The sequence below is a fragment of the Etheostoma spectabile genome, chromosome 24 (assembly GCF_008692095.1).
Source record: "Etheostoma spectabile isolate EspeVRDwgs_2016 chromosome 24, UIUC_Espe_1.0, whole genome shotgun sequence".
Lineage (NCBI taxonomy): Eukaryota > Metazoa > Chordata > Actinopteri > Perciformes > Percidae > Etheostoma > Etheostoma spectabile.
Genome location: NC_045756.1, coordinates 13,910,427 through 13,932,821, shown reverse-complemented (window position 1 = coordinate 13,932,821; position 22,395 = coordinate 13,910,427). Strand labels below are relative to the sequence as shown.

Here is a 22,395-nt window from a genome sequence, read left to right as displayed (position 1 = left end):
CTACACATTTGGTAGACGTTCAACTTGATTTGTGAGTATTAAAGGTGGCAAAGGTCATCTGCCAGTGAGCTAGTGGTAAGAACTGCATTCACAAAGCCCAATCCTTCAGTGAATACTACATTCAGCAGAACCGAAAGCTTTATTGATCGCCCTCAGTACTAATGAGATTGGACGTAGCATTCCTAACACCACCAGTATTCTTTTCTCACTAAATCAAGGGATTAGATTGACATACACATCCGTCTTATCACAGCCTGTTACCATCCATATGTGTCAGGCAGCTTCAAGAGGACAAAGAAGCATAAATGAGAATGAGAGAAAAGGTGGGATTGAATACAAGAAAAGACACACCGAAAAGACTTATAGGGCTCCAGCTGAGTCCGTATGCTGAGGTAGAGACGCCCACAAAAGGGGAGAGAGATGAGGGTTGTGATGGGCAGGCCATCACATCCACAGGGAGACAAAAGAGTGGGGTGACAAGCAGCCGATGGACAGAAGGTCCATTTCCACTCACACAAAAGATCCGGAGAGATGAAGCAGATTAGCAGCTCTTTATGCCCATTGTGGAGGTTCTAAATGATAAGATTTACCCCTTTTCCATCCCAGCCTGGGTCCTGTGTGTGTGCATGTGTGAGTATAAATTCACACAAGACACCACAAGATCCTTTTCTCTTTCACTCCATCAGAATATGCTTCTCTTCTTTTTCTTTCACATGCAGGCACTTACACACACATACAGTTTTTCCGAAAAGTCTTCAATTCGTCCTCATAGGAAGGACGGACGCGACAGATGGCTTTTGAGTCACTTCCCTTCTTTGTACTACACCGTAAATTTACAGTTTGATGGGAAGCTCTTATCTTATACCCTTTCATCACTAAAAGACCACATTCTTTATATGTTTCTTTGACTCACAAATGTCTTTTTTCAGTGGAAGAGGCACACTTAAGCCATGTTGCTACAATCATTTATAACTCGTGCACTGGTCTTGATATAGCAGTAAAAATGCCAATAAATATCATGCCATTATATTACATTATGTTCCATCTTCAGGAGTGTTTTTTTTTTGTCTCACCATCTATGTCTACAGTCAGGGAGGTTTTATAAACTATTGTTCAATGAACAATAGATAATATGAACAATGTTCATAAATGACTCCTTTGATGATTTCCTCTGATCATATCTTAGTGTTTAGTGCCATCTACTGATCATCTTATAACATTGCAAGCTCCCATTTTTCCAAATTTGATCAAATATTTCATACAATATATTGCATAAGATACAAAATAACCTTAAAGTGTATGAAATTAGAGTTTAGAGTGTATACCAGTGCTGATGCTTGGTTCATGATGTAAATGTAAGTTTAAAAGTGACGCACTGTAGAAAGTAAAAGAAATTTGCCTAATAACATTTACACTTAAAAGTCATACTAGCCCAAATGGGTTTAGTTTTGTTCTTTTTCATTAAACTGTTAATGAACTGCATTTTATATCTAGTGGAGGAAGTAAAGTGCATTCGTGCAAGTGCTGTACTTAGATACAACATTGATGTACTCGTAATCAACCTGCATATTTAAATTTTATGTTGTTTTACACTCATTTAAGAGGGACATACTGTACTTTTTACTCCAGTAAAGTACTTTCATCAAGGTATCTTAACACTTATTTCAACCATTTTAATTTCTTATTTGTATTTGGGTCTATTAAATTGGACTTTTGTTCATTTCTTTATTGTACAAAAGTTTATACAAAGGTACACACAAATACATAGAACATCCATAACAAGACAGGAACTAAAGAAGAGACAATACCATAAAAAATACTTTTACATTTCATAATGCCAGAGCATGTGTCATATCATTCATATTATTCATTTAACATCTTAAAGGGCTTAATGGATTTTATATTGCTAAAATTCCTTAATAATGTGAAGGACAGTTGGTGCCCGACCATTTTTGCTTATGGACATGGAATTTTCCCAAAATATAATAAATAGTTGTATGAAAGTCCATTTATTAAGGCTGTGTCCATGCTGTCCGCTATCCGGTCTGGGAGAGTTAGGTCTGTTTTCATCCTGGATACGGCTTTGATAATGAGGGTCTTCGGCCGCCTGGGGGCGCTGAGTGTCGGGCCGTGCAGCCCAACACTGCTGGGTCGATTGCCGAGTCATGGATAGGAGTTGTTTAACATTTACACAACAAGGACACCAGCCGCTAACAGCACGAGTCTACAAAATTGACGTTAGAGATGACAGGCGCCTGGCTCACTTTTACTATCACCAGTCCGCCACGTTGTGAACTATCTTCTGTGTTTATGTTAAAGCTGTGTAACGCCGACTAAGCTAGCTAACAGCTAATAGTTGTTAGTGGATTTGCTAGCTTCCCTGGCGTTACGTTAACCTCTGTTATTGACAAGTGAGTGGGTCTCCATCGTTGAAGTGACTGTGAAGACAGCAACCGTCTTGCAAATAAGGTAATGTCACAATTAGCTAACTTTATGTGTAGAGCCTCTGAAATACATGCCAATAGTGTTAAATTCATTTTGCCTATTGTCCCTTCACCTTCTCAATGTGAGTAATGTTGGAGTGGGCATACATTATGTTTACACTTCATACGAAGTGTTCCTGTAAAATGCCCTAACTAACCACCACATTTGGTACATTTTGGAAATGTGTGGCGAATGTGTGGTAATTTGTGGTAATTTATAACCAGCAGCTAAAGCATGTTAGGCTACAACAGTGAGTCAGCAATTTATGGTGTCACTGACATTAACGGCTTATACACCCAGCCAAGTATGTAGAGACTCTGCACTTCTTTATTTGGAGGATTGTTAAACTACCCAACAGTATGTACATGTCCTTTTGTTGTAATTTTAAGTTAAGGTGTACAGTCTTCTAGACATTTAATCTGTTACTTTTAATCTTGCTGTATCTCTAATGAAGTGATTTCTGTCTCTCCCCAGCTGCAGCCATGGGGTTTATTCAGAGCTACTGCGAAGCCAATTCCTCCATCTCCCACACCTGGGTGGATGAAGGCATCTCCCCATGCTTCTACTTCACACTGGTCCCCACCATCCTGCTAACCATCTCCTTCTTTCTTGGCACCATCCATTGCATATTCTACCAGAAATATGGCACAGCAATGGAACCCAAGTTCATTCCACGCTCCCGACTCTTTGGTTTCCAGCTAGCTGTCTCTGTCCTTCTCCTGATCCAGTTTCTGGGTGGGATGGTGTGGCGGGCCGCCAACGGAGGAGAGCTCCCAGGCTACGTGGTGTTATATGGCTGCTTCTCTGTGCTGGGCTGGGCTTGGGCTATAGCCGTACTCAGGGTGGAAAGACGCAGGGCCCTGCTGATGGACCGGACAAGGGGCCACAGCATAGCCCTGCTGCTGTTCTGGGCTGTGGCTTTCTCAGCTGAGAACTTGGCCTTCATCTCCTGGTACAGTCCTCACTGGTGGTGGGGCCTGGAGAACAATCAACAACAGGTGAGGAAAGATCACATGGCACATGAGATACCTTTTTGCACCATAATTTTGAAAAGTAAACTCTTAAGAGGGCTTGGTCTTTTGTAGCAAAAGCCTCTTCTCTTTTTTTTTCGAGACTGGATTTGATCAAAATATTGTACACTGCATACTGCATTGAGTTAACATGCATTGCTTCACTTTTGTTCTCTGTACACACATGCAGCATGTCTGTGCAGTTTATCTACATTCCTATCTATTCAAGATTAAGTTCATTTTTCCAATCTTCATTTTTTGATTACAAATATGCACTGGTAGCTTATGCACATATTCTTCATAAGGATAAAAGTCTCTTCTCTATCATTCTATGAATGTTGACAATGTGTGCTTTAACAGTCTAATTAATCAAAGGTTTATTAGTTATCAGTTTTTTGAGACACACCTAGAACTTGGCTTAAAGCAGTGCGGGTTGTCTACAAAAAGCTGCCGCACCCAGCCAACAAAGGGAGACATGCTGCAAAGCATGCATAACACCAATGTTAGTAAGTGCAAGACTAGAGCCTTTTTTTGCTGAGTCATTGCCCAGTCCAACTTTCAGATCCCAGAAGGTACACTGTTAACCAATCAAATTATAAGACAGAATCTTGCCCCTCCCACACTGAGTCAGACTTCCTGGTTATATAATTGTAAGCATGACTTGACATTTTGTGTTCTTTGTATTGTTTTCTCTGTCCTTCATTTTAAATGCTGTTTTGTTAAAATGTTAATCCTGTGTTTTACTCAATTTGCTACCTCTTTTTCATTCGAAAGACCTCACATTTATAAGTAACTTGTATGATGAACACCTGTTATGTGGTGTCCATATTGATCTGTTTTGATTGCCTATGAAACCCCTCAGGTGCAGTTTGCCCTGTGGCTGATGCGCTACATTGGCACTGGGCTGCTCTTCCTAATTGGTTTCAAAGCTCCAGGGTTGCCCCGGAAACCCTACATGCTATTGATAAATGAAGACGAGCGGGACGTTGAGAACAGCGGACAGGTAACCACCTGTAAAATTGATTACATAATTGTCTACTTGCAATTTTTTTTTGCGGTTTCCTTCTTTAACCGCAATTAATTGCTGACATTAGCTATATGACTGGTAAATGTTGATTTTGTTTAGATTTGTAATTGTAATCATATAATGAATTATTGGTTGGACTTAATATTATTATAATTTTTTCAATTGTTAGCAAAATTGTTACAGCTCTACTACAGGTAACGCAACAATAAAGCTCTTATTTGGCACTAACATTGAAAATGTCACATCTCAGACACGTCCTCTTTCCACTTTCATAAATGATAAAAAAAGATAATAAATGCTGTGATTAACACAATGCTGTGTTAATTGATTTCTGTGTGTCTGTCTCAGAGCCTTTTGGGCAGAACAGAGGACAACCAGTCTACCTGGCAGGGTTTCAGGAAAAAGGTCCGCATGCTCCTTCCCTACATGTGGCCCCGGGGCAACATCTTCCTCCAGCTACTGGTCCTCTTCTGTTTGATTCTGCTGGGACTCGAGAGAGTTATAAATGTCTTTGTACCTATTTACTACAAGAATATTGGTAAGGGATATATATTGTTACCAAACTTTTTAGACTCAGACGTTGATTTATTTCAGAGCTGCTTCACAACTTAAACGGTCAGTTTCTGTAACTACAGTGCTGCATCAAGCTATAGCCACAAGCTAATAGTTTTTCAGCTAACAGTTCTGAGCCACAATTTGAAAGCCTCAAGAGCCACATTCCAAAAACTATTGGTAAATATACACCAAGTGGCTTCAGACTCACTGAGCTTAACACACTCTTCCACAGGACGTGTAATGTGATCAAATTGAGACCTCTTTTTTTCTGATAAAGGACCAGAGAACACAGTCCAAATCTTACTTGTCTCTTTTTATTATCTTGTTTATCTACCATATCTTCAAGCCAAGTAGCTGACCCTCAGAGTTTTTTTTTTTCCTTTACCTTGATGTATTTGTCCCTTTCTCAGTGAATGAACTGACTGATGGCAGCAGCTGGAATGCTCTGGCTACTACAGTGTGTATTTATGTCCTGCTGAAGTTAATGCAGGGCGGCGGGGCAGGTAGGACCAACACATTCATGTTCTGGACGCATAATGTAGAGAGTAGACTTTGCAGTGCCACAGAAAGACAGACACCTTACTGTACAAGTGATACGGCACATTGATTTTCTGTTTCTAATCCCATTTCAACATGAAGGTAGTGATAAGGCGTGTCCATCACCTTCACCATTGTCTTTTCCTCTTCCCAGGTGCCTCAGGTTTTATCAGTAACCTCCGCGCCTTCCTGTGGATCAGGGTTCAGCAGTTCACCAACCGTGTGGTTCAAGTGCGTCTGTTCAGCCACTTGCACTCCCTGTCCCTGCGCTGGCACCTGGGCCGCAAAACAGGCGATGTGCTGCGAAGCATCGACCGGGGCACCTCCTCCATTAACAGCCTGCTCAGGTGAAATGACACTAGATGGACTGGGTTTCTTCTGGACCCATATTTTTCCTGAAATTGGATTCTCCTATTTGAAGAGAAAACTGACTCAACTGTCCCTTTTTCCCCCACCAACAGCTACATAGTGTTCAGCATCATCCCAACCATTGTTGATATTGTTGTCTCTATTATCTACTTCGTCACTTATTTCAATGCCTGGTTCGGCCTAATCGTCTTCGTCTGCATGGCCCTCTACCTCAGTAAGTACTGCATGTTCAACCATAGCTATCCGAAATTCTAATTCATTTACCAATAATAAAATTAATAAACAACTTGGTTTAGCTGAACATATCCCCAGATATTATTGGCTGTCAATATTTCCACCAGCTCTGACCATCATTATCACTGAATGGAGAACTAAGTACCGGCGAGACATGAATCAGCAGGACAACAATGCCAAGTCCAGGGCTGTGGACTCCTTGTTAAACTTTGAGACGGTACATCAAACATTTCGTTCATCTGCATTACGTGCATATTTAGTTTCAATAAATAAGATGCCAAACTGTGTTCCACTTTTTATTTTGTCTGTTTAATAGGTGAAATACTACAACGCAGAGAGCTATGAGGTCAGCCGTTTTGAGGATGCCATCTTAAAATATCAGGTAAGTTAGAGGAGACGTTTCCATTTGGACATTAATCCTGTCTATGTGGAATCATCACTGCTTTTAGTGTCAAGCTGCACACCATGCTGTGTGGAAGCCAATCAGCAACTTTCCCCAACAGCAAACGGCCAAATCCCCCAAGAAATTATATGTACATACTGGATACATTCTTCTATAGTCATTAGAACATATTGAAGATGCTATTTGTGTACAAGTTGATGTCCAATGTTTACCCGGCCCGTACAGGCATGCGTCTGATGGTTCTTTTCTCGTCCTGTTTTTAGGTGTCAGAGTGGAAGACCCAGGCGTCCCTGGCCTTCCTCAACCAAACACAGAACCTCATCATCGGATCAGGCCTGCTGGCCGGCTCCCTGCTCTGCGCCTACTTTGTAACTGAAGGAAAGTTTCAGGTACTGAGCACTTCAACATGGCTTTTTATGATACAAATGGTGACGTTTTTATGATGTCATTATTTTATATATATATATATATATATATATATATATATATATATATATATATACTGTATTCTCTACTAGAACCACCGCTTGTAAACTGAACGCTCCTAAGATGATGTCTTGATAAAATGTGTGTGAGTGTTGGCCAGGTTGCTCAGTGGTAGAGCAGGCGCACATGTAATCGGGATGTATGATTTCCTGCATGTCTTCCCCCTCTCTACTCTTTCTCACCTAGCTGTCGTGTCAAAAATTAAAGATAGGAAAAGCCCCAAAAAAAATCTTTAAAAAAAAAAAATGTACATGTGAAGAATAACAATTCTAGTTTAAATTGTGCCATTAGTTTTGACTGTGAAAAAAAATCCTCTTATCCTAGATTGGAGATTTTGTTCTCTTTGGTACCTACATCATCCAGCTGTACACTCCCCTCAACTGGTTTGGAACCTACTACAGGTAAGAAGAGGATGAAACAACTTAAAATGCAATTTGGTCGACTCTAGTTCAGTAAAGTTTCTTGCTTTTGGTTCATTCTTGTTATCGTTGTAAACGGTTGCCTCTTTTTGTTCTTTACTGCAGAATGATCCAGAAGTCTTTCATTGACATGGAAAGCATGTTTGAACTTTTCGAAGAAGAGGAAGAGGTACTTGGTCTATGGTTTTCACTTGAGGCGCTGTATTGTGATCCACTTCATTATTAATGATATCTTCTGTATTTTCTTCTGTATTGCAGGTGAAAGATGAAGTAAATGCAGGAAGTCTTGTATTCACACAGGGAAAAGTGGAGTTTGAGAATGTTTACTTCAGCTACACAAACGGGTGGGTTCACACTTGATTTGATAGCCTGGGTAGAACTACAATTGTGTAAAGTTGTTAAACTAGATGTCAACCATGACTTAGTTTTATCATACTAGACTCAGTTCTTGGATTTCCTAACTGTTTTACAGGAAGGAGATTCTCAGGGATGTTTCCTTCACTGCACTTCCAGGACAGACAGTTGCCCTGGTAATGAACAACTTCAATTTAAAATGGATTTAGACACTTACACAGTCAAAGTGTCTGTGTTCTGTAATTTGCTCTTAATCTCTCCAGGTGGGACCATCAGGCTCTGGGAAGAGCACCATCATACGACTCCTCTTCCGTTTCTATGACGTTCAGGGAGGCTGCATTAGCATCGATGGGCAGGATATATCAAAGGTAAATGTTTGGCACCATAACTAGCACATGGAAACAAAATTCCAAGTACAATTAAGCATACAGTGATAAAAGCAAAGTTTGTATATACTTGAGTTAAACACAATATGTTCCACGCAAAGGAAGTCCAACTTCTATAAGCATAAATTAGCCCCTTCCTGTGTTGCTCTTGAGATTACCAAGATAAATGAAACCACAAGTTACATTGTCTTTAATATTACATTGCATGTCATTTAGCTGACGCTTTTATCCAAAGCGACTTTATATGTCAGAGGCTGCACGTCTCTGGAGCAACTAGAGGTTAAGTGTCTTGCTCAGGGACACATTGGCTGATGTATCGCAGGGGGAATGGAACCCGGGTCTCCAACACCAAAGGCATGGGTCCTATCCACTGTGCCATTCCCAGCTGGATGTGACTGTGTGCCTTCACAGGCACACTCGGGGATGGTAATGACTATGTCTTCATTGTCTTTCCTCAGGTGAAGCAGACATCGCTGCGAGCTCACATCGGCGTGGTTCCCCAGGATACCGTGCTTTTCAACAACACCATCCAGGATAACATCCGCTACGGCCGCATCTCTGCTAGTGACCAGGAGGTGGAGGAAGCTGCTTTGGCTTCGGATATACATGATAAAATCATGACCTTCCCCGAAGGTAACCTATGGATTAACCCCCTGTGCTTTAACTGATGCATCACACTGTAGTGGATGTTCAAGTTAACGTGGGGGATTGAATATCTCTACTAGTTTGTCGTGCCTCATCGTACAAACTTCTTTTTTTTTTTTTACCTCCAAGCTGTGTCTTTCTCTGGCAGGTTATGATACGCAGGTGGGTGAAAGAGGTCTGAAGCTGAGTGGAGGAGAGAAGCAGAGGGTGGCTATCGCCAGAACGATCCTCAAAGCACCACAGATCATCCTGCTGGATGAGGTGAGATTACAGGAAGGGGCAGTGATGTCTGAGTGGACAAGCAGACCAAAAACTGTTGCTTTTTTTTTTTTTACAATAGGGCTGCACAATATGAGGAAAATATAATAGTTGAATATCGCGGTAATAACATTACTTGCGATAAATAAACATATTAAAGTGGCCTTTCTGCTGCTTTCAGTAATCTGTTAAAATACAACAAATTGCTTGTTGAATTTAAAACAAATATAAAGGAAATCATTTCCAACAGTTTTATTAAACAAATTGAACATTGAATAGAATATAAAAGGCACCTATAAAAAAAAGTGAGTTATATTTTAAAGTGCCGTTTTCTACTGATATTTTCTCTCTGATAACAACAAATCTCTTGAGTGTCTTTTAGCGATATGCTGCAGCCTTTGTGATGTGTTGATTGCGCCAGTTGAAAACAATATATTGCGTAGCACTAATCAGCATTGAATCTTAAGATTGAAGTCTTACAATCATTACCACAATGTTGCCCTATTTGCCCAACTTGTTTTACTATCATTCCACTATAAATGGCTTAAGTGATTGCTGGTATTTCCAGTTGTAACAAATAATGTCTCTCTGTAGGCCACATCTGCTCTAGACACACAGACAGAACGCAACATCCAGGCCTCATTGGCTAAAGTCTGTGTCAACCGTACAACAATCGTCGTAGCTCACAGGTAAGAGATGCATGTACTGTCGGGTTGTTTTCTGAAAGGTTTTAGTTTTCCTATTTCCTTTCTTTCAATGTTTTTTTGTCTAATGGTATGTGTGTTTTCTCTTTTAACTTGTATATAAAAGGTTGTCTACCATAATTGGAGCTGACCAGATTCTGGTTATCAGTGATGGCCGGATTGCTGAGCGAGGACGGTAAGTGACTTAATGTTCTGAATGTCATTGTGCCGATCCCCTTCTCCACTGAACTCCAAGTGACTCCCTTTCTCTCCATCCAAGGCATGAGGAATTGCTAGTCAAGGGAGGCTTGTATTCAGACATGTGGATGAGGCAACAGCAGGCCCAGGACTCGGATTCCTCATCAGACACGGAAACCAAAGACCGAACTTCAGAGAAACTGCAGCCGCCATCATCTTCTTTGGGCCACCACGGCCACTGATTGTATTTATTTTGTTTTGAAAGAGAACTTTCTTTTGACTGTGCGATGGTAGGTCATGGAGAAAGGGGAAGGTGCCTTAACCAGACTGAGGAGGGACGCACAATCTTACTTTTTGTACCCCAAGGCATTGGTTGTAATAATTATGGTCAAGGTTGTGTATGCAGGGACAGGACAAAAAGATCAAATTATTATTATCATAAAAACAGACATCTGAACTTTTTTTTTCTCCAAACCTATAGAATGAAAGTAGTGCATGTTGTCCCATGCCTTCATCTGGATGACACCTTGGGTGTTTTGAGAATGTTGAAGTACTTCTGTTAGCTTTTAAAATGTTGTCTCTATTTTTATATTAAACATTGACTCTTGTAAGTTTGGGCTAAATTTTCTTAAAGATCTCTGACCTGATTTGGCATAAATTATTTAAAGATATAAAGAGAGAGTTGCAAGAAATAAGGGAATAGAAACACTAAGCAAAGCATCTTGTTGAATTGAAAAACTAATGACTGCCGTCCACTAAATAATATCATATGAATGTCAATAAGCTGGTATACAAACTGTCAGGGATTTTATTCATCTTTTTTTATTTCTTCAAGTTTTTGGTTGTCGATGTCTGAGCTCCAGTTATTTATATTTAAGGTGTATTTATACTTTTTGATCACTACGGTAAAGTGGGGTGTGTTGCTTGTTATACTGTGTCTTCTATTTAATTGTCAAGGATTAATAAACACACAAAAAGTAAAGGTATAAATTGCCAAGCATGTGATTTGTTTAAAAATAATTTACATATAAAGTGCTACAGTCCATGACTGCCTGTACTTGGCAAACATTTTGACCTGGTACATGGATGTAATGGAGCTAGGTTATCTGCTAGACCTGCTTTTTCTGCAGGAAAAAGGCCAAACTTATGGCCATGAAAAAGATGTACCATAAAACCAACATTATTCTCACTCGGTGTGATGTTTAAGTATATATAACCATATATACAATTTATGGATAAGAATTTGCAATCATTTGATGTTTTATACCTACCTCAAATGGTATTGTCAATGATTATTACATTTTGTAAATATTATGTTTTGTCTTCAAAATAAAAGTTAGTGTTTTTCCCCATGTTTTCCGGTCTGTGAAATTCATACATTAAAAGTTCCAGTCCAACCATTTTTAAAAGAAAATATAAAGAACGACAATTAACGACATAATTCCAGACGACTATTGACCTGGGAAGGCTTAAGGAACATGAGAACAGAACTGTTTTCTTTTAGAAAGAATAGTCTCGCATTGCTAAACCTACCTACAGGGCCGGGAGTGCTGACTAGTTAGAAAGAGTAACTATATACGAACAGATATTAAATATGGGCCATAGACTATAATGCAGGGTACGTTTAAATAAAAGAAAATTAACGTACTGAAATACGCCAAATTTGTTAGTGTTTGGGAAACAAGATGGAATTGGTTAAAATTTGACGAACCTTACCTGAAAACCTTTTTGTGTTTGTGTACAGTTAAGAACCTTAATGTGTTCTTATGTATCATAAGAAAGATATCTGCTTTGAAGAACCTGATTGACAGAGTGAGAAAGAGTAGGGGGGGTTTAAAAGCAGATATTATTTTTGTGCATGTGCCTGACTCCAGTGGTGGATCCACGACTATTAATCCATATTCAACTAACACCAGAAGATGGCGGTAATGAACTGATGCAAGCTGCCGTTTAGAGAAGTGTCCCATGTCAGGCAGGGCGTGTTGCTGTCTGAGCTCTAGCTAGCAGTTTCTTGTCAGACGGGGGCCAGGCCAAACAGTCGTCTTTTTAACACTGGGCGGACCCATGTTTAATCTATAGTAGATATGGATTTCGACGCTTTATTTAACGAAAAGACATTTCAGTTTTCGGACTTCCAGGAGTTCACGGTATGTTTTTGAGTTACGACAACGCTAGGTCCTCAAAGTACGGAAGCTAAGGCTAGGCGCTTTAGCTAAGCTAACGTTAGTTGACGGATATGTCAGCCAGTTAAGTTAACATTGGGTCTCTTGTTTGAATTTCGAATATGCTGCCCAGGAATATACCTAACGTTACCTAGTTACGGCCTATTTAAGTTACATTGACTAGCTATCTAATGTTGCCAATTCAAAATAAATCATGTGTTGTTAAAAACAACGTTAAGTAACGCTAGCTCCTAAGGCTAGTACTTTGTTAGCTAACGTAACTGTCATGTTGTGCTCACTCCGTTGACAATCTATCGTTACGGGCCTTAGCCTAGCTATATAACTAGGTTAGTAGTTTTAATCAGCTAGCTAACCTAGCTAGCTGTAAACTCACGAAACGTTAGTGTTAATGGGAGCATTTTAAATGTGCGTCTTAGTAAAATTAGTGCTGAGCATATTGTTTTGTTTGAAGGCAGGGTTTTACGTAACGTTAAGCGAGCTGGCTAGCTAGCTAGCTAACTTAACATTGTTCTTCTTGCAGTTTCTTCCAGGACACCAGAAGTTGAGTGAACGTGTGAGAAAGCGACTGTATTATGGCCTGGACAAAGACGTTTCTTTAGATGGCCTCTCTTGCCCTGTTACAGGTGAGTTAAATGTTAGCATTTAGCGTTAAACTAGCTAGGTAAACATAGAACTAAAGCACCTCCCCGTCTCACCTTAGTGATAAAAACTGGATGTGCGAGTTTTTTTTTTTTTCCTGACTTGTTATAAGTCACTGTCAACAAAAGAGGAAGTCCCCGTATGTGACCTGACTGTTACACATTAGATTCTAAACCCAAATGGATTGTGTATGCACACAAGTGAACTTTTGTTTTTACTTACTGTCACTCTAGATATCGCTGTTGAAATCTTCCAGAAGTCTGCCCCAAGCCCAATACGAAAGCTTCAGAAGAAGTATGCTGCTCATGTTTCCAGGTTTGTACTTTGTATTATGCATGTATGCATAGATTATATATTTTATAGGAACCAAATGTTGCACTGCCAGTCATACATCTAAAACTAATTTTTTTTTTGCTTTAGGGAGGCCTGCATTTCACCATGTGCCATGATGCTGGCTCTAGTTTACATAGAAAGGCTCCGACATAGAAACCCTGAATACCTACAAAAGATCTCCTCCTCTGACCTCTTCCTGATCTCCATGGTATGTGTGTTAGGTTCATAGGTCATTCCATATGTGTCAATGGTATTTCTGGCATTGTTGGCGCTCATTTCAGGAAGCATTGTAAATTGATACTTTTGTTCCCAGACTGTGAGCATAAGAATACTACATTGACAAATCCACTGAACTCTCACACTTAATTAGATGGTTGCTAGCAAGTACCTGTACGATGAAGGGGAGGAAGAAGAGGTTTTCAACGATGAGTGGGGAGCGGCTGGGAAGTTGGACGTCAAAACTGTCAATAACCTGGAGATGAACTTCTTGAATGCCATTGTAAGTGTGTTTGTGCGTTAGCAGATAAAATGTTCTCACATTGGCATTTTGGTTCATGGTCTTTGTCCCAACCATTGTGTCGTATCTTCTAGGAGTGGAGCCTCTTCACAGAGCCAAATGACTTATTTGATATACTAAGTCAACTGGAAACCAGGTTGGTATTATAAAAACCTTTTTGAATCAGCACTGTAGTGGCATAGCTAGTGTAAATGGAGTACTTCTGACTCTTGCCTCTGTATCCAGCATTGCAGAGCGGCAGGGGATGAAGCGTGGCTGGTTCACCTACACTGACCTCTGTGTGCTACTGGAGCAATCGGCATGGAGTCAAGCCCTCACAGCCATCTATCAGCACTTTACCAAGGTTTTTTCAATGTCTTTATTTTCTCCTCTAGTTGTTACTTAAGACCACACAAACATTGCAACAAAAAATATATAATCAAAACTAGAGGTATTGTAATTGTGAACTTATAAGATTTGCTCATCCGATAAACCTCACTGTATTTTCAGGTTTCGTGTATGCTCGGCCTCGTCTATCTGACCAGTGTGGCTGGCCTTATTGCCACCAGCGCTGTGCTGCACCAGCTCAGTCTCTCTCGGAGCAGCCAGTCCCTGCTTCTACCTCCAGCTGAGATCAGTCCGGACCTCTCCAACCAAAATGCAGAAGCTCCTTCTCCAGCCCTGCACCTCCCCCCCTGTGTTCTGGCCAACAACAGTCTGAACCATCAGCCCGGTGCAATTGAAACCGGCCAGGACCACGGACAAAGCCCCCCCTCGGTATCCTCACAGACATCAATATTGTGTCTCTGGGGCTCCATGCTTGCCTCAATGGGTCACATACATCCTGAAACAGATTCTGATATGGAAGCTCCCCAAACCTGGTCTCCTGTCTTCTTCTTCTGTCCTGGTTGTCTTGCATCCCTCCGTCCTCTTCAATGCAGGCTTAGAAACACCTCAACACTCTTTGCTCATGGCTCTTTTGATAACCATCATGCAACATGGCTGGCTTCCAGCCTCCTTGGATGGCCAGAACCAGGTCTAAACTCTCGCTACACTCCGCCTATACAGCTGGGTTCCTGCCATCCGGAGTCTATGTTGCCGGTCGACAAAGCCCAAGCTCTGCTCATGCCCGGTTAGTCACTGGCAAACTCCACCCGTCAAGCTGTGGTAATGGACTCTGGAAATTAAACCAACACTGATTTCATGACTCAACAACTGCCTCAAGTCATGTTACTTTTCCAGATCTAGAGTACAGGTGCAAAGGCCAGAGTAATTAGCCACAGACAGAGGAGATTTTGAAAATTCACTTATCGCTCAGCGCTGCAGAATCCATTTGCCACAACTAAAATGCCATAGTGTCCGTTGCTCTGCAACTTGTTTTAAACAAAGAAATGGAAGCTAGTTTTTCTTGGCTGCAACCCAAATATTTTGCTACCCACATTTATCATTGTTTGAAAGTTCAGACTGGGATGTAGGGCCTTTTGTGATGGGTTTTGAGTTACTATATTACAGCTGTAATATTAAAGCTGCTTGCTACTTGGCAAGTTGATGAAAGTGTGTGTGTGTGTGTGTGTGTGTGTGTGTGGAGGTTTTCACAGCGTATCTAAAAGTTGAGTTTCACAGTAAGTGTGTTTTTAGTGATTGGGCTCTGTGAGAAGAAGGGACTAAACCAGTTTACTTACAGTCATTTTGGCTTATCCATATTTGCTTAGGGTTACAACTTATATTTCATCTATGCATAAGCAGCTTTACATCGGGCACTTGTCATACACATGCAGCAAGCACTGATATTGTACACCAAATAGTTTCTGTTTGTGGATCAAATTAATTGCCTCCTGTCCTCAAACTTTCCTTTTTCTTTATTCAAAAAAAAAAGGAACCGGACAGTTTGAATGGAGACACTGTCTCCATACCTCAGTGTAACGGTCATTGACCACACAGAAATCAATAACATCAACTCCTTATTTTGTTCATTTTTACTAAAAAGTCTCATTTTCTTTACTGTCAATAATTGCCAGATTCTATGTGGCAACACATAACCTTAAAGCCACTTCTCTGTCACAGGGTTGTGTATCCAGGTGAGATTCAAGAGATCAGTTTCCCTTTCTCCAATGGGGAAGGTCTGCAGAAAGGATGGGCTCCTGCGGTTTATGCGATATGTATTTGGTTTCGGGTTGGGGTTTTTGAGGGAACATACTAAACATGTTACAGGCTAAGAACCATGTTTTTTTTGTGGGTGCGGTCTGACATTTGCACATCTGGCTCCATTTTCACGGCAGCAGGACATTTCACTCTATTGTCGGGCATTGCCCCGTGCATCTTTTAACCACAGAGGTCTACATGGTCCCCAGGACATTTATTTTGTAATTGAACCTTTTGTCTAATTGTTCTGAGCATCTGAATTTGATACAGCACAAAGTCCTTTAATTTTGTACATTGTGTAAAATACAAATACTGTACAAATCTGTAGAAAAACCAAGAATCTAATAAAGGATGCATTTCTTTGACATTTGTAAGTTATTGTCTTTGTCAACAACAGTCTAAAGCCTGGGGAAATCATTGTTAGAAGCACACTACCGTCACAAGTTGACCGCCAACAATACGTTTTTTTATGTAAAGCCTCTCTGAAAGACCTGTTACTGATTGAAGCCCATATAAACCACAATGTAATGCCTTTGTATGCCTGATGACAGGCCATGATAATTAATGTAAAATGGATTTGTAAAACCTCTTCAATGACTAATTCTATATCTGAAGTTCTTCCTTGTGTGCGCTAAACCTCATTGCAGCCAATAAATAGAGGAAAATGAGATCTGAGATGGCAGTAAGTGTTTTTAGGGAAGCCAGTGCGTTCCTTTAAACCAGCATGAAGGCAAGATAAATGACGAGGGTGTTTTAAAGGGACAGGGGCGCGGATGTCTGGTTTTGGCAGATTATTCAGTGTCCCTCCCCCTGAGCTTGTGCAAGCTTCTTTTACCCCTGGCCTGCATACCACCGTATATAGACTCCTAATATAGACCCAAGTGCTTCATAGGAAAGGGCAGGAAACTAAGCGGAGTCCCCAGCAGTTTGAGATTGCTGCTTTGAAATCAACTTTTTCATGGAAACACCAACCGAATTATGGAGCCTCCCTCACAGGTGAAATGCTACTTTGGGTTGAATATAACTTTAAGAAAATTGTTTGTGGAGTTTAAACTATTCTGACAACGTCATGTGTGTTTGCTCTGTCGTAGGTGTTACTCCCAGGAAAGAAGCGGGAAATAAAGAAACAAGGTACGATTACAATAATTTGCAAACCTATACAGTATGTCTTTGTAAATGTGCAAATAAGCAGAGTTGTATGTACACATTCAGTGCAAGGATCAGTGCTGTTCATGCTTGTTTAAAGGTGTGTGTATGTCTGTGTCAGGTAGTGTGATCAGCAGTTATGATATATAGTATAAAATGTGATTCCACACAGATGCTGACGCCACAGTCTACATGAATTTCATGAAAAGTCACTGCTGCTATGATGCCATTCCAACCAGCTGTAAGCTGGTCATATTTGATACCACACTGCAAGTAAGAAACTCGTGCACAGGGGTTTGTTTCACCATTGGGATTTATTTGCCGGTAGATCTCCGCTCTGACTGTAAATGTTATGACATCCAAAAGGTGAAAAAGGCCTTTTTTGCACTGGTGGCAAATGGCTTGAGGGCTGCGCCTTTATGGGACAGCAAGCTGCAGAGATTTGTGGGTAAGACGAAAGCTTATTGAAACAGCCATAGTGAAGTATTGGTCCCTGTGAATTCTGATAATGGAAACATTTCACAGGTATGCTGACCATTACGGATTTCATCAACATCCTCCATTGCTATTACAAGTCCCCTCTGGTGAGCATGACAACCCTACAGCACCCAATATGTAAACCCTGATCATCTTTATTATTAGGATTGTATAAATATCATAGATCAGACATTATTATTTAACATCCCCTTCTTTATTTTTTTAAATTATTTTTTTAGATTATTTTTGGGCACTTTAGGCCTTTATTTTGATAGAGCAGCTGAAGACGTGAAAGGGGAGAGAGAGGGGGGGAATGACACGCAGCAAAGGGCCGCAGGTCGCAGCCGAACCCGGGCCCGCTGCGTCGAGGACTAAACCTCTACATATGGGCGCCCGCTTTACCAAATGGGCTATCCGGGCGTCCAACATCCCTTTCTTTTTTAACATAACCAGAGATGGCCTAAATCAACGCAGTGTTAAAGCCCTACAATTATAAATAATATTGGATTTGACCTCCTTGAATGAATGGTAATCTGACACATAACTTGATGTTTGGGTTTTCCCTCTAAAGGTTCAAATGTATGAGCTGGAGAACCACAAGATTGAGACATGGCGAGGTGATTCCTTTCAAAGTAAATAACCAACACTGATCACAGATATCCCCCCCCCCCCCCCCCCTTAATTTTTCTGTGAATTTCCATGAAAGCTCTCTGTCTCTCTTTTTTCTGTCTAGATGTCTACTTACAGTGTTCCAATCACTTCCTCATTAGTATTTCCCCAGAGGCCAGGTGAGTGCACACTACACTCCTCTAAACTATTTCAACTGATTTCCAGTCAACTGGCAGTAAAGGCTCTCCTCTCCTCTTTCCCTTTCAGCCTCTTTGATGCCATCTATTTCTTACTCAAATATAAGATCCACAGGCTGCCAGTCATCGATCCAGAGTCTGGAAATGTCCTGCACATTCTCACCCACAAAAGAATCCTCAAGTTTCTCCATATATTTGTGAGCAAGCACATGTTTAGCACATGGCTCCCTCACAACCTGCTTTTTGTCCCTTTCACAATGTTGTTTGGATTTTTTCAGCAGAAAAAAGTTCCCAAGCCTCCATTCATCGGAAGGCCGATCCAGGAGCTTGGGATTGGGACGTTCAGGAACATCGCCACTGTTCAGCAGACAGCATCACTATATGAAGCCCTCTCCATTTTTGTGGAAAGGCGAGTGTCTGCACTACCTGTGGTGGACGAACAAGGTATGCACTTCAAAATGTGAAAATTAGATATGTATTTATTAGTATTGATGAGTATTACAATCAGTTTGGGTTCAAAAGAAAGCATATAACTGACCTGTGTGTCTATGCTCTTAAAGGGATAGTGTCCAGGTACACAGGTCAGAATTCATCTGTATTCCTAAATTGTATTGATGCATCAAAGGCATTTGACTGAATTAATCGTGAACGATTGTTTGTAAAATTTCTATGGCAAGAAGGTATTTTGTCTCCTATTTTATTGAATGTTTATATGAATGAATTATCAAATCAGCTAAATAGGTTCAAAACTGGCTGTCTCGTGGGCAACATCTTATGTATGCAGACGATCTGGTCCTGCTCTGTCCACATAGTGGTGGGGGCTGATGTGTTCTTAGTATGGCCTTGATTATGACATAAAGTATAACGCTAAGAAAAGCCACATAACAATAGTTAGAAGCGATGAGGACAGGAAATCAACTATTCCGACCTTTTTATTGGTCAGATAGTCCTCTTGCTGTGTGTGAGGAAACTAAATATTTAGGTCATGTCACATCTAATGACTGGACCGATGACAAAGACCTCGACCGAGAGCGATGTAAAATGTATTCTCGAGCTAACGTGCTAATAAGGAGGCTTTCAATGTGCTCTGCACATCACACCGCTACATACTCGAGCTATAAGCAAAAGGGTATGCATAGGCTCAAGGTAGCATACAATGATGCAATTACACTGCTGTCCCTAGGTGGCATAGTGCCAGTCAGCTGTTTGTGTCCACTAGAGTGTCAACCTGCGAGACACTCTTAAGACAACAGATGTTTAGTTTTATGTGTCTTATGGACGAGTCAGAGAGCCATATAACTGAAGCCCTACAGTCCTCTGAAAAGCTGACATAGATACACTTCCAGATAAAGACGACATGGGTGCTATAGCCTGTATATCCTGTAGGCGAATATGGTATTACTTTGTATGTTTGAATCTCCTTTTTATACTGTATGATGTGTAATATGGACCTGTGTCTGCAATAAAGCTTTTACATAATACAGTTTATTAGAAAGTATCTTCGCACTGATATTATGGAGTCCAACATTTTGTTTTCTCAGGCAAAGTGGTGTCACTCTACTCAAGATTTGATGTGATTGTAAGTATTATGTCTTACACAGTTCTTCAATTCTCGAGGAATCCCTACAGTTTTTTCTTTAGCTACCAGTTTTTGGTGTCACCTGCTCCCACACTGAGGTATCTGTGTTCACGCCACGGCAGAATCTAGCAGCCCAGAAGACGTACAACAATCTGGACATGCCGATGCAGGAGGCCGTTCGCAGGCGCTCGTGTTTTGTTGAGGGAGTGATCAAGTGTTACCCCGATGAAACCTTGGAAACCATCATAGACCGCATAGTCAACGCTGAGGTAGATATTTTTCTTTGAATGAGTCTGGTCTCAAATATTTCTCATGAAATCAGACAATCTGAAAAATGTAGGAGAATGTTCTCTCCTTGTCATTTTCAGGTCCACCGGCTGGTCCTGGTGGACCGGGCTGATGTGGTGAAGGGCATCATCTCTCTGTCTGACCTGCTGCAGGCCATGGTCTTAACCCCCGCAGGTATTGATGCCCTTTTGTCCTAGCACCAGGGGACAGGTGGTCCCCTACTCTCCTTTATCACCTGTGTAGGCTTGATTCCTGGCCGTGAACCCAGCCAGGTAGGCCTCTCGAGCCTTTTTTACTCATTGTAGTTGCCAAGCAGAACGATAGAAGATCGTGCTTATGTCTTTCAGAAATCAACTTGTGACTAAAGTGAGAGACCACAAAAGGAAGAAAAATCCCCTGGCTGTGCTGCTGTTATCATGAACATGTCTTCCATGATTAATAGTGTTAAAGTAACTATAAAGGACAGTGGGCCAACCTTGAAAACGTACTGAATCTCTATAAGTCTCCAAGCACAATGTCCATATTGGCTGCATTTGATCAAATTGATCAATATGTATGCAGCACTGTATATTTCTGTATTAAACATTTGTATCAAAACTTGCAGGTGTGTGGTCTTTTCAATCTACATTTTCTGGATAAATGCAGTATGTGGACTATGGCCGAAGATTGCTTTAGTGTTCATTAAGTACAATTACAATTAAATACACTTAAATCTTCCAACCAAAATACACACAATATAAATAATGCCAGTAAGAGCACTTGTATTGAGGGTGTACACCTTGGAGGTGAACAGGCACCTCTCCGAGCTACCAGTCCACCACCATACTTTGATCCGCATGGGGACTTGAACCTGCGACCCTTGGGTTCCCAACTCAACTCCCTACGAGCTGAGTTACTAGAGATTAACTGCAGTGGCCTTAACAGCTTAACGTAATGAAATAACACGCCGGGTTTAACAACTTCTAACATTAGCTCAAATCGTTTTTTCTTCGTAATATAAGTTACATTTAAATGGAAAGCACTCGTCAACGAGCTAAGTGCAGCCAAAATGTATCTAGGTAACGGTAAAAATGAGATGTCAGGCCCTCTAGTGGCCAGCTACTACAACTGCATTAGTATCAAGTTAGAGGAATTGCATTTAAGCAACAGCTTCCGGTTGGATCCTTCAAAATAATAATCTACAAACTGCATTAATATCAATTTACACGCTGTAATTATCCGGTCATCATTCAAAATGAAGCACATAAACATAGACAGGTGATCATGTACATAGACACAGAAAGTGAGAATACACTTGATATACAGTATAAATGGACACATTGACATAGAAGCCAAGCATAGACATAAAAATAGTCACACAGACGGTGAGCACAGACACATAGTATGTATAGACTCAGAAATAGATAATTAGGCAAAGAAGGAAATCATTGACACGTATAGCAGGTATACGGATGTGCTTGTCTTCTATTTTTGTGTGTCTATTTCTATATCAAGTGTATTCTATGATTATCTGTTATTTCTATGTCTAAGTAGCCTCAATAATGTTAACATCAATGATAGGATAAAAAAAATCGAATTGTTAACAATAGCTCACCATGATAAGATGCTGACATGGCCCTCCGAGGTTGAAGGTTTAGATTCCAGCTCAGTCATCAGTTTTTGATTTTTTCTCCTCAGTAATGTGAACGATAAATACAACCTCCATCTCACTGGCTTCATTATGTCTATGTTAACTACAACTACATGTCAAGTTATTGCATATATGCAATCATTTTCGGTTAAAACATTTATATAAGCAAATATCCTCTAAACGAAACCGTCTCTGGCTGTAGGTTTGGGAGAGCGTTTGCAGGTGTTTTACCTTTGTGCAACATTTCATAAGTACGATGGGCTTTGTAGGCTTTAAACCCATTCTCCGTAAACAAGGAAACACGTGATCCGTACGCCCCTCTGTATCGCTACATCAAGTTGCCAGAAACCATCAAGGACAAGGACGGAAATGAATCTTGCCTTCAAAGAAATAATAAACTTACAGTGCCCGACATAACCTCTCTAAAATGATCACTAATCATTATATTTGAGTTTTTTTGGAAGATAAAACACCTTAAATTTTTAAAAATGTTGACCAAATACATCTCTAAGTTTCTTGTTGGTGTTTTGTATTTTTATGAGCGATGTGTTTTATTTTGAAACTAATAACCGGAAGCTTACTTTCTCTGTAAGTCTGTCACACTTGACTCTGCTCTTTGCATATACCC

General features: G+C 40.6%; 3 protein-coding genes across 11 annotated transcripts; all 3 read left to right on the top strand.

The window, feature by feature from the left end:
- Positions 1-2,107: 2,107 nt before the first annotated feature.
- Positions 2,108-10,736, top strand: abcb6a (ATP binding cassette subfamily B member 6 (LAN blood group) a). The gene is made up of 20 exons (XM_032506822.1): positions 2,108-2,469; positions 2,959-3,482; positions 4,357-4,497; positions 4,870-5,059; positions 5,487-5,579; positions 5,768-5,960; positions 6,075-6,196; positions 6,324-6,433; positions 6,533-6,598; positions 6,883-7,008; positions 7,430-7,506; positions 7,630-7,693; positions 7,783-7,868; positions 7,997-8,054; positions 8,142-8,246; positions 8,723-8,897; positions 9,058-9,170; positions 9,762-9,856; positions 9,978-10,046; positions 10,131-10,736. The coding sequence occupies exons 2-20, from the start codon at positions 2,967-2,969 to the stop codon at positions 10,288-10,290; spliced, it is 2,559 nt and encodes an 852-aa protein (XP_032362713.1). The 5' UTR covers positions 2,108-2,469; positions 2,959-2,966; the 3' UTR covers positions 10,291-10,736.
- A 140-nt stretch (positions 10,737-10,876) lies between these two features.
- Positions 10,877-20,734, top strand: prkag3a (protein kinase, AMP-activated, gamma 3a non-catalytic subunit). 9 transcript variants are annotated; one of them, XM_032506829.1, is made up of 13 exons: positions 10,877-10,889; positions 14,925-16,837; positions 16,933-16,972; positions 17,160-17,435; positions 17,513-17,571; positions 18,036-18,096; positions 18,198-18,252; positions 18,341-18,467; positions 18,549-18,714; positions 19,812-19,849; positions 19,972-20,118; positions 20,218-20,409; positions 20,485-20,734. In XM_032506829.1, exons 2-12 carry the CDS (start codon positions 16,820-16,822, stop codon positions 20,332-20,334), a joined length of 1,104 nt encoding a protein of 367 aa, XP_032362720.1. In that variant the 5' UTR covers positions 10,877-10,889; positions 14,925-16,819; the 3' UTR covers positions 20,335-20,409; positions 20,485-20,734. The 9 variants fall into 9 exon arrangements, with proteins under 9 accessions (XP_032362720.1, XP_032362729.1, XP_032362728.1 ...); XM_032506838.1 differs by lacking the exon at positions 10,877-10,889 and having other exon boundaries at positions 16,384-16,837; positions 17,160-17,260; positions 17,354-17,435; positions 18,036-18,081; XM_032506837.1 differs by lacking the exon at positions 10,877-10,889 and having other exon boundaries at positions 16,384-16,837; positions 17,160-17,260; positions 17,354-17,435.
- cnppd1 (cyclin Pas1/PHO80 domain containing 1) lies at positions 11,923-16,205 on the top strand. Its single transcript, XM_032506828.1, has 8 exons — positions 11,923-12,195; positions 12,752-12,854; positions 13,104-13,185; positions 13,291-13,411; positions 13,574-13,702; positions 13,795-13,856; positions 13,946-14,063; positions 14,210-16,205. The coding sequence occupies exons 1-8, from the start codon at positions 12,133-12,135 to the stop codon at positions 14,834-14,836; spliced, it is 1,305 nt and encodes a 434-aa protein (XP_032362719.1). The 5' UTR covers positions 11,923-12,132; the 3' UTR covers positions 14,837-16,205.
- Positions 20,735-22,395: the final 1,661 nt, after the last annotated feature.

What these genes read in the sequence shown, in the direction of transcription:
- abcb6a (XM_032506822.1), top strand. Translation starts at nt 2,967, where the DNA reads ATGGGGTTTATTCAGAGCTACTGCGAAGCCAATTCCTCCATCTCCCAC. An exon ending in TATTTACTACAAGAATATTG is followed by an intron (nt 5,060 to 5,486) that starts GTAAGGGATATA and finishes TCCCTTTCTCAG; the next exon opens with TGAATGAACTGACTGATGGC. An exon ending in TGGTTTGGAACCTACTACAG is followed by an intron (nt 7,507 to 7,629) that starts GTAAGAAGAGGA and finishes TCTTTACTGCAG; the next exon opens with AATGATCCAGAAGTCTTTCA.
- prkag3a (XM_032506829.1), top strand. An exon ending in GCTATTACAAGTCCCCTCTG is followed by an intron (nt 17,572 to 18,035) that starts GTGAGCATGACA and finishes TTCCCTCTAAAG; the next exon opens with GTTCAAATGTATGAGCTGGA. An exon ending in TCAAGTTTCTCCATATATTT is followed by an intron (nt 18,468 to 18,548) that starts GTGAGCAAGCAC and finishes GGATTTTTTCAG; the next exon opens with CAGAAAAAAGTTCCCAAGCC.
- cnppd1 (XM_032506828.1), top strand. Translation starts at nt 12,133, where the DNA reads ATGGATTTCGACGCTTTATTTAACGAAAAGACATTTCAGTTTTCGGAC. An exon ending in ACCTCTTCCTGATCTCCATG is followed by an intron (nt 13,412 to 13,573) that starts GTATGTGTGTTA and finishes ACACTTAATTAG; the next exon opens with ATGGTTGCTAGCAAGTACCT. An exon ending in CTAAGTCAACTGGAAACCAG is followed by an intron (nt 13,857 to 13,945) that starts GTTGGTATTATA and finishes CTCTGTATCCAG; the next exon opens with CATTGCAGAGCGGCAGGGGA.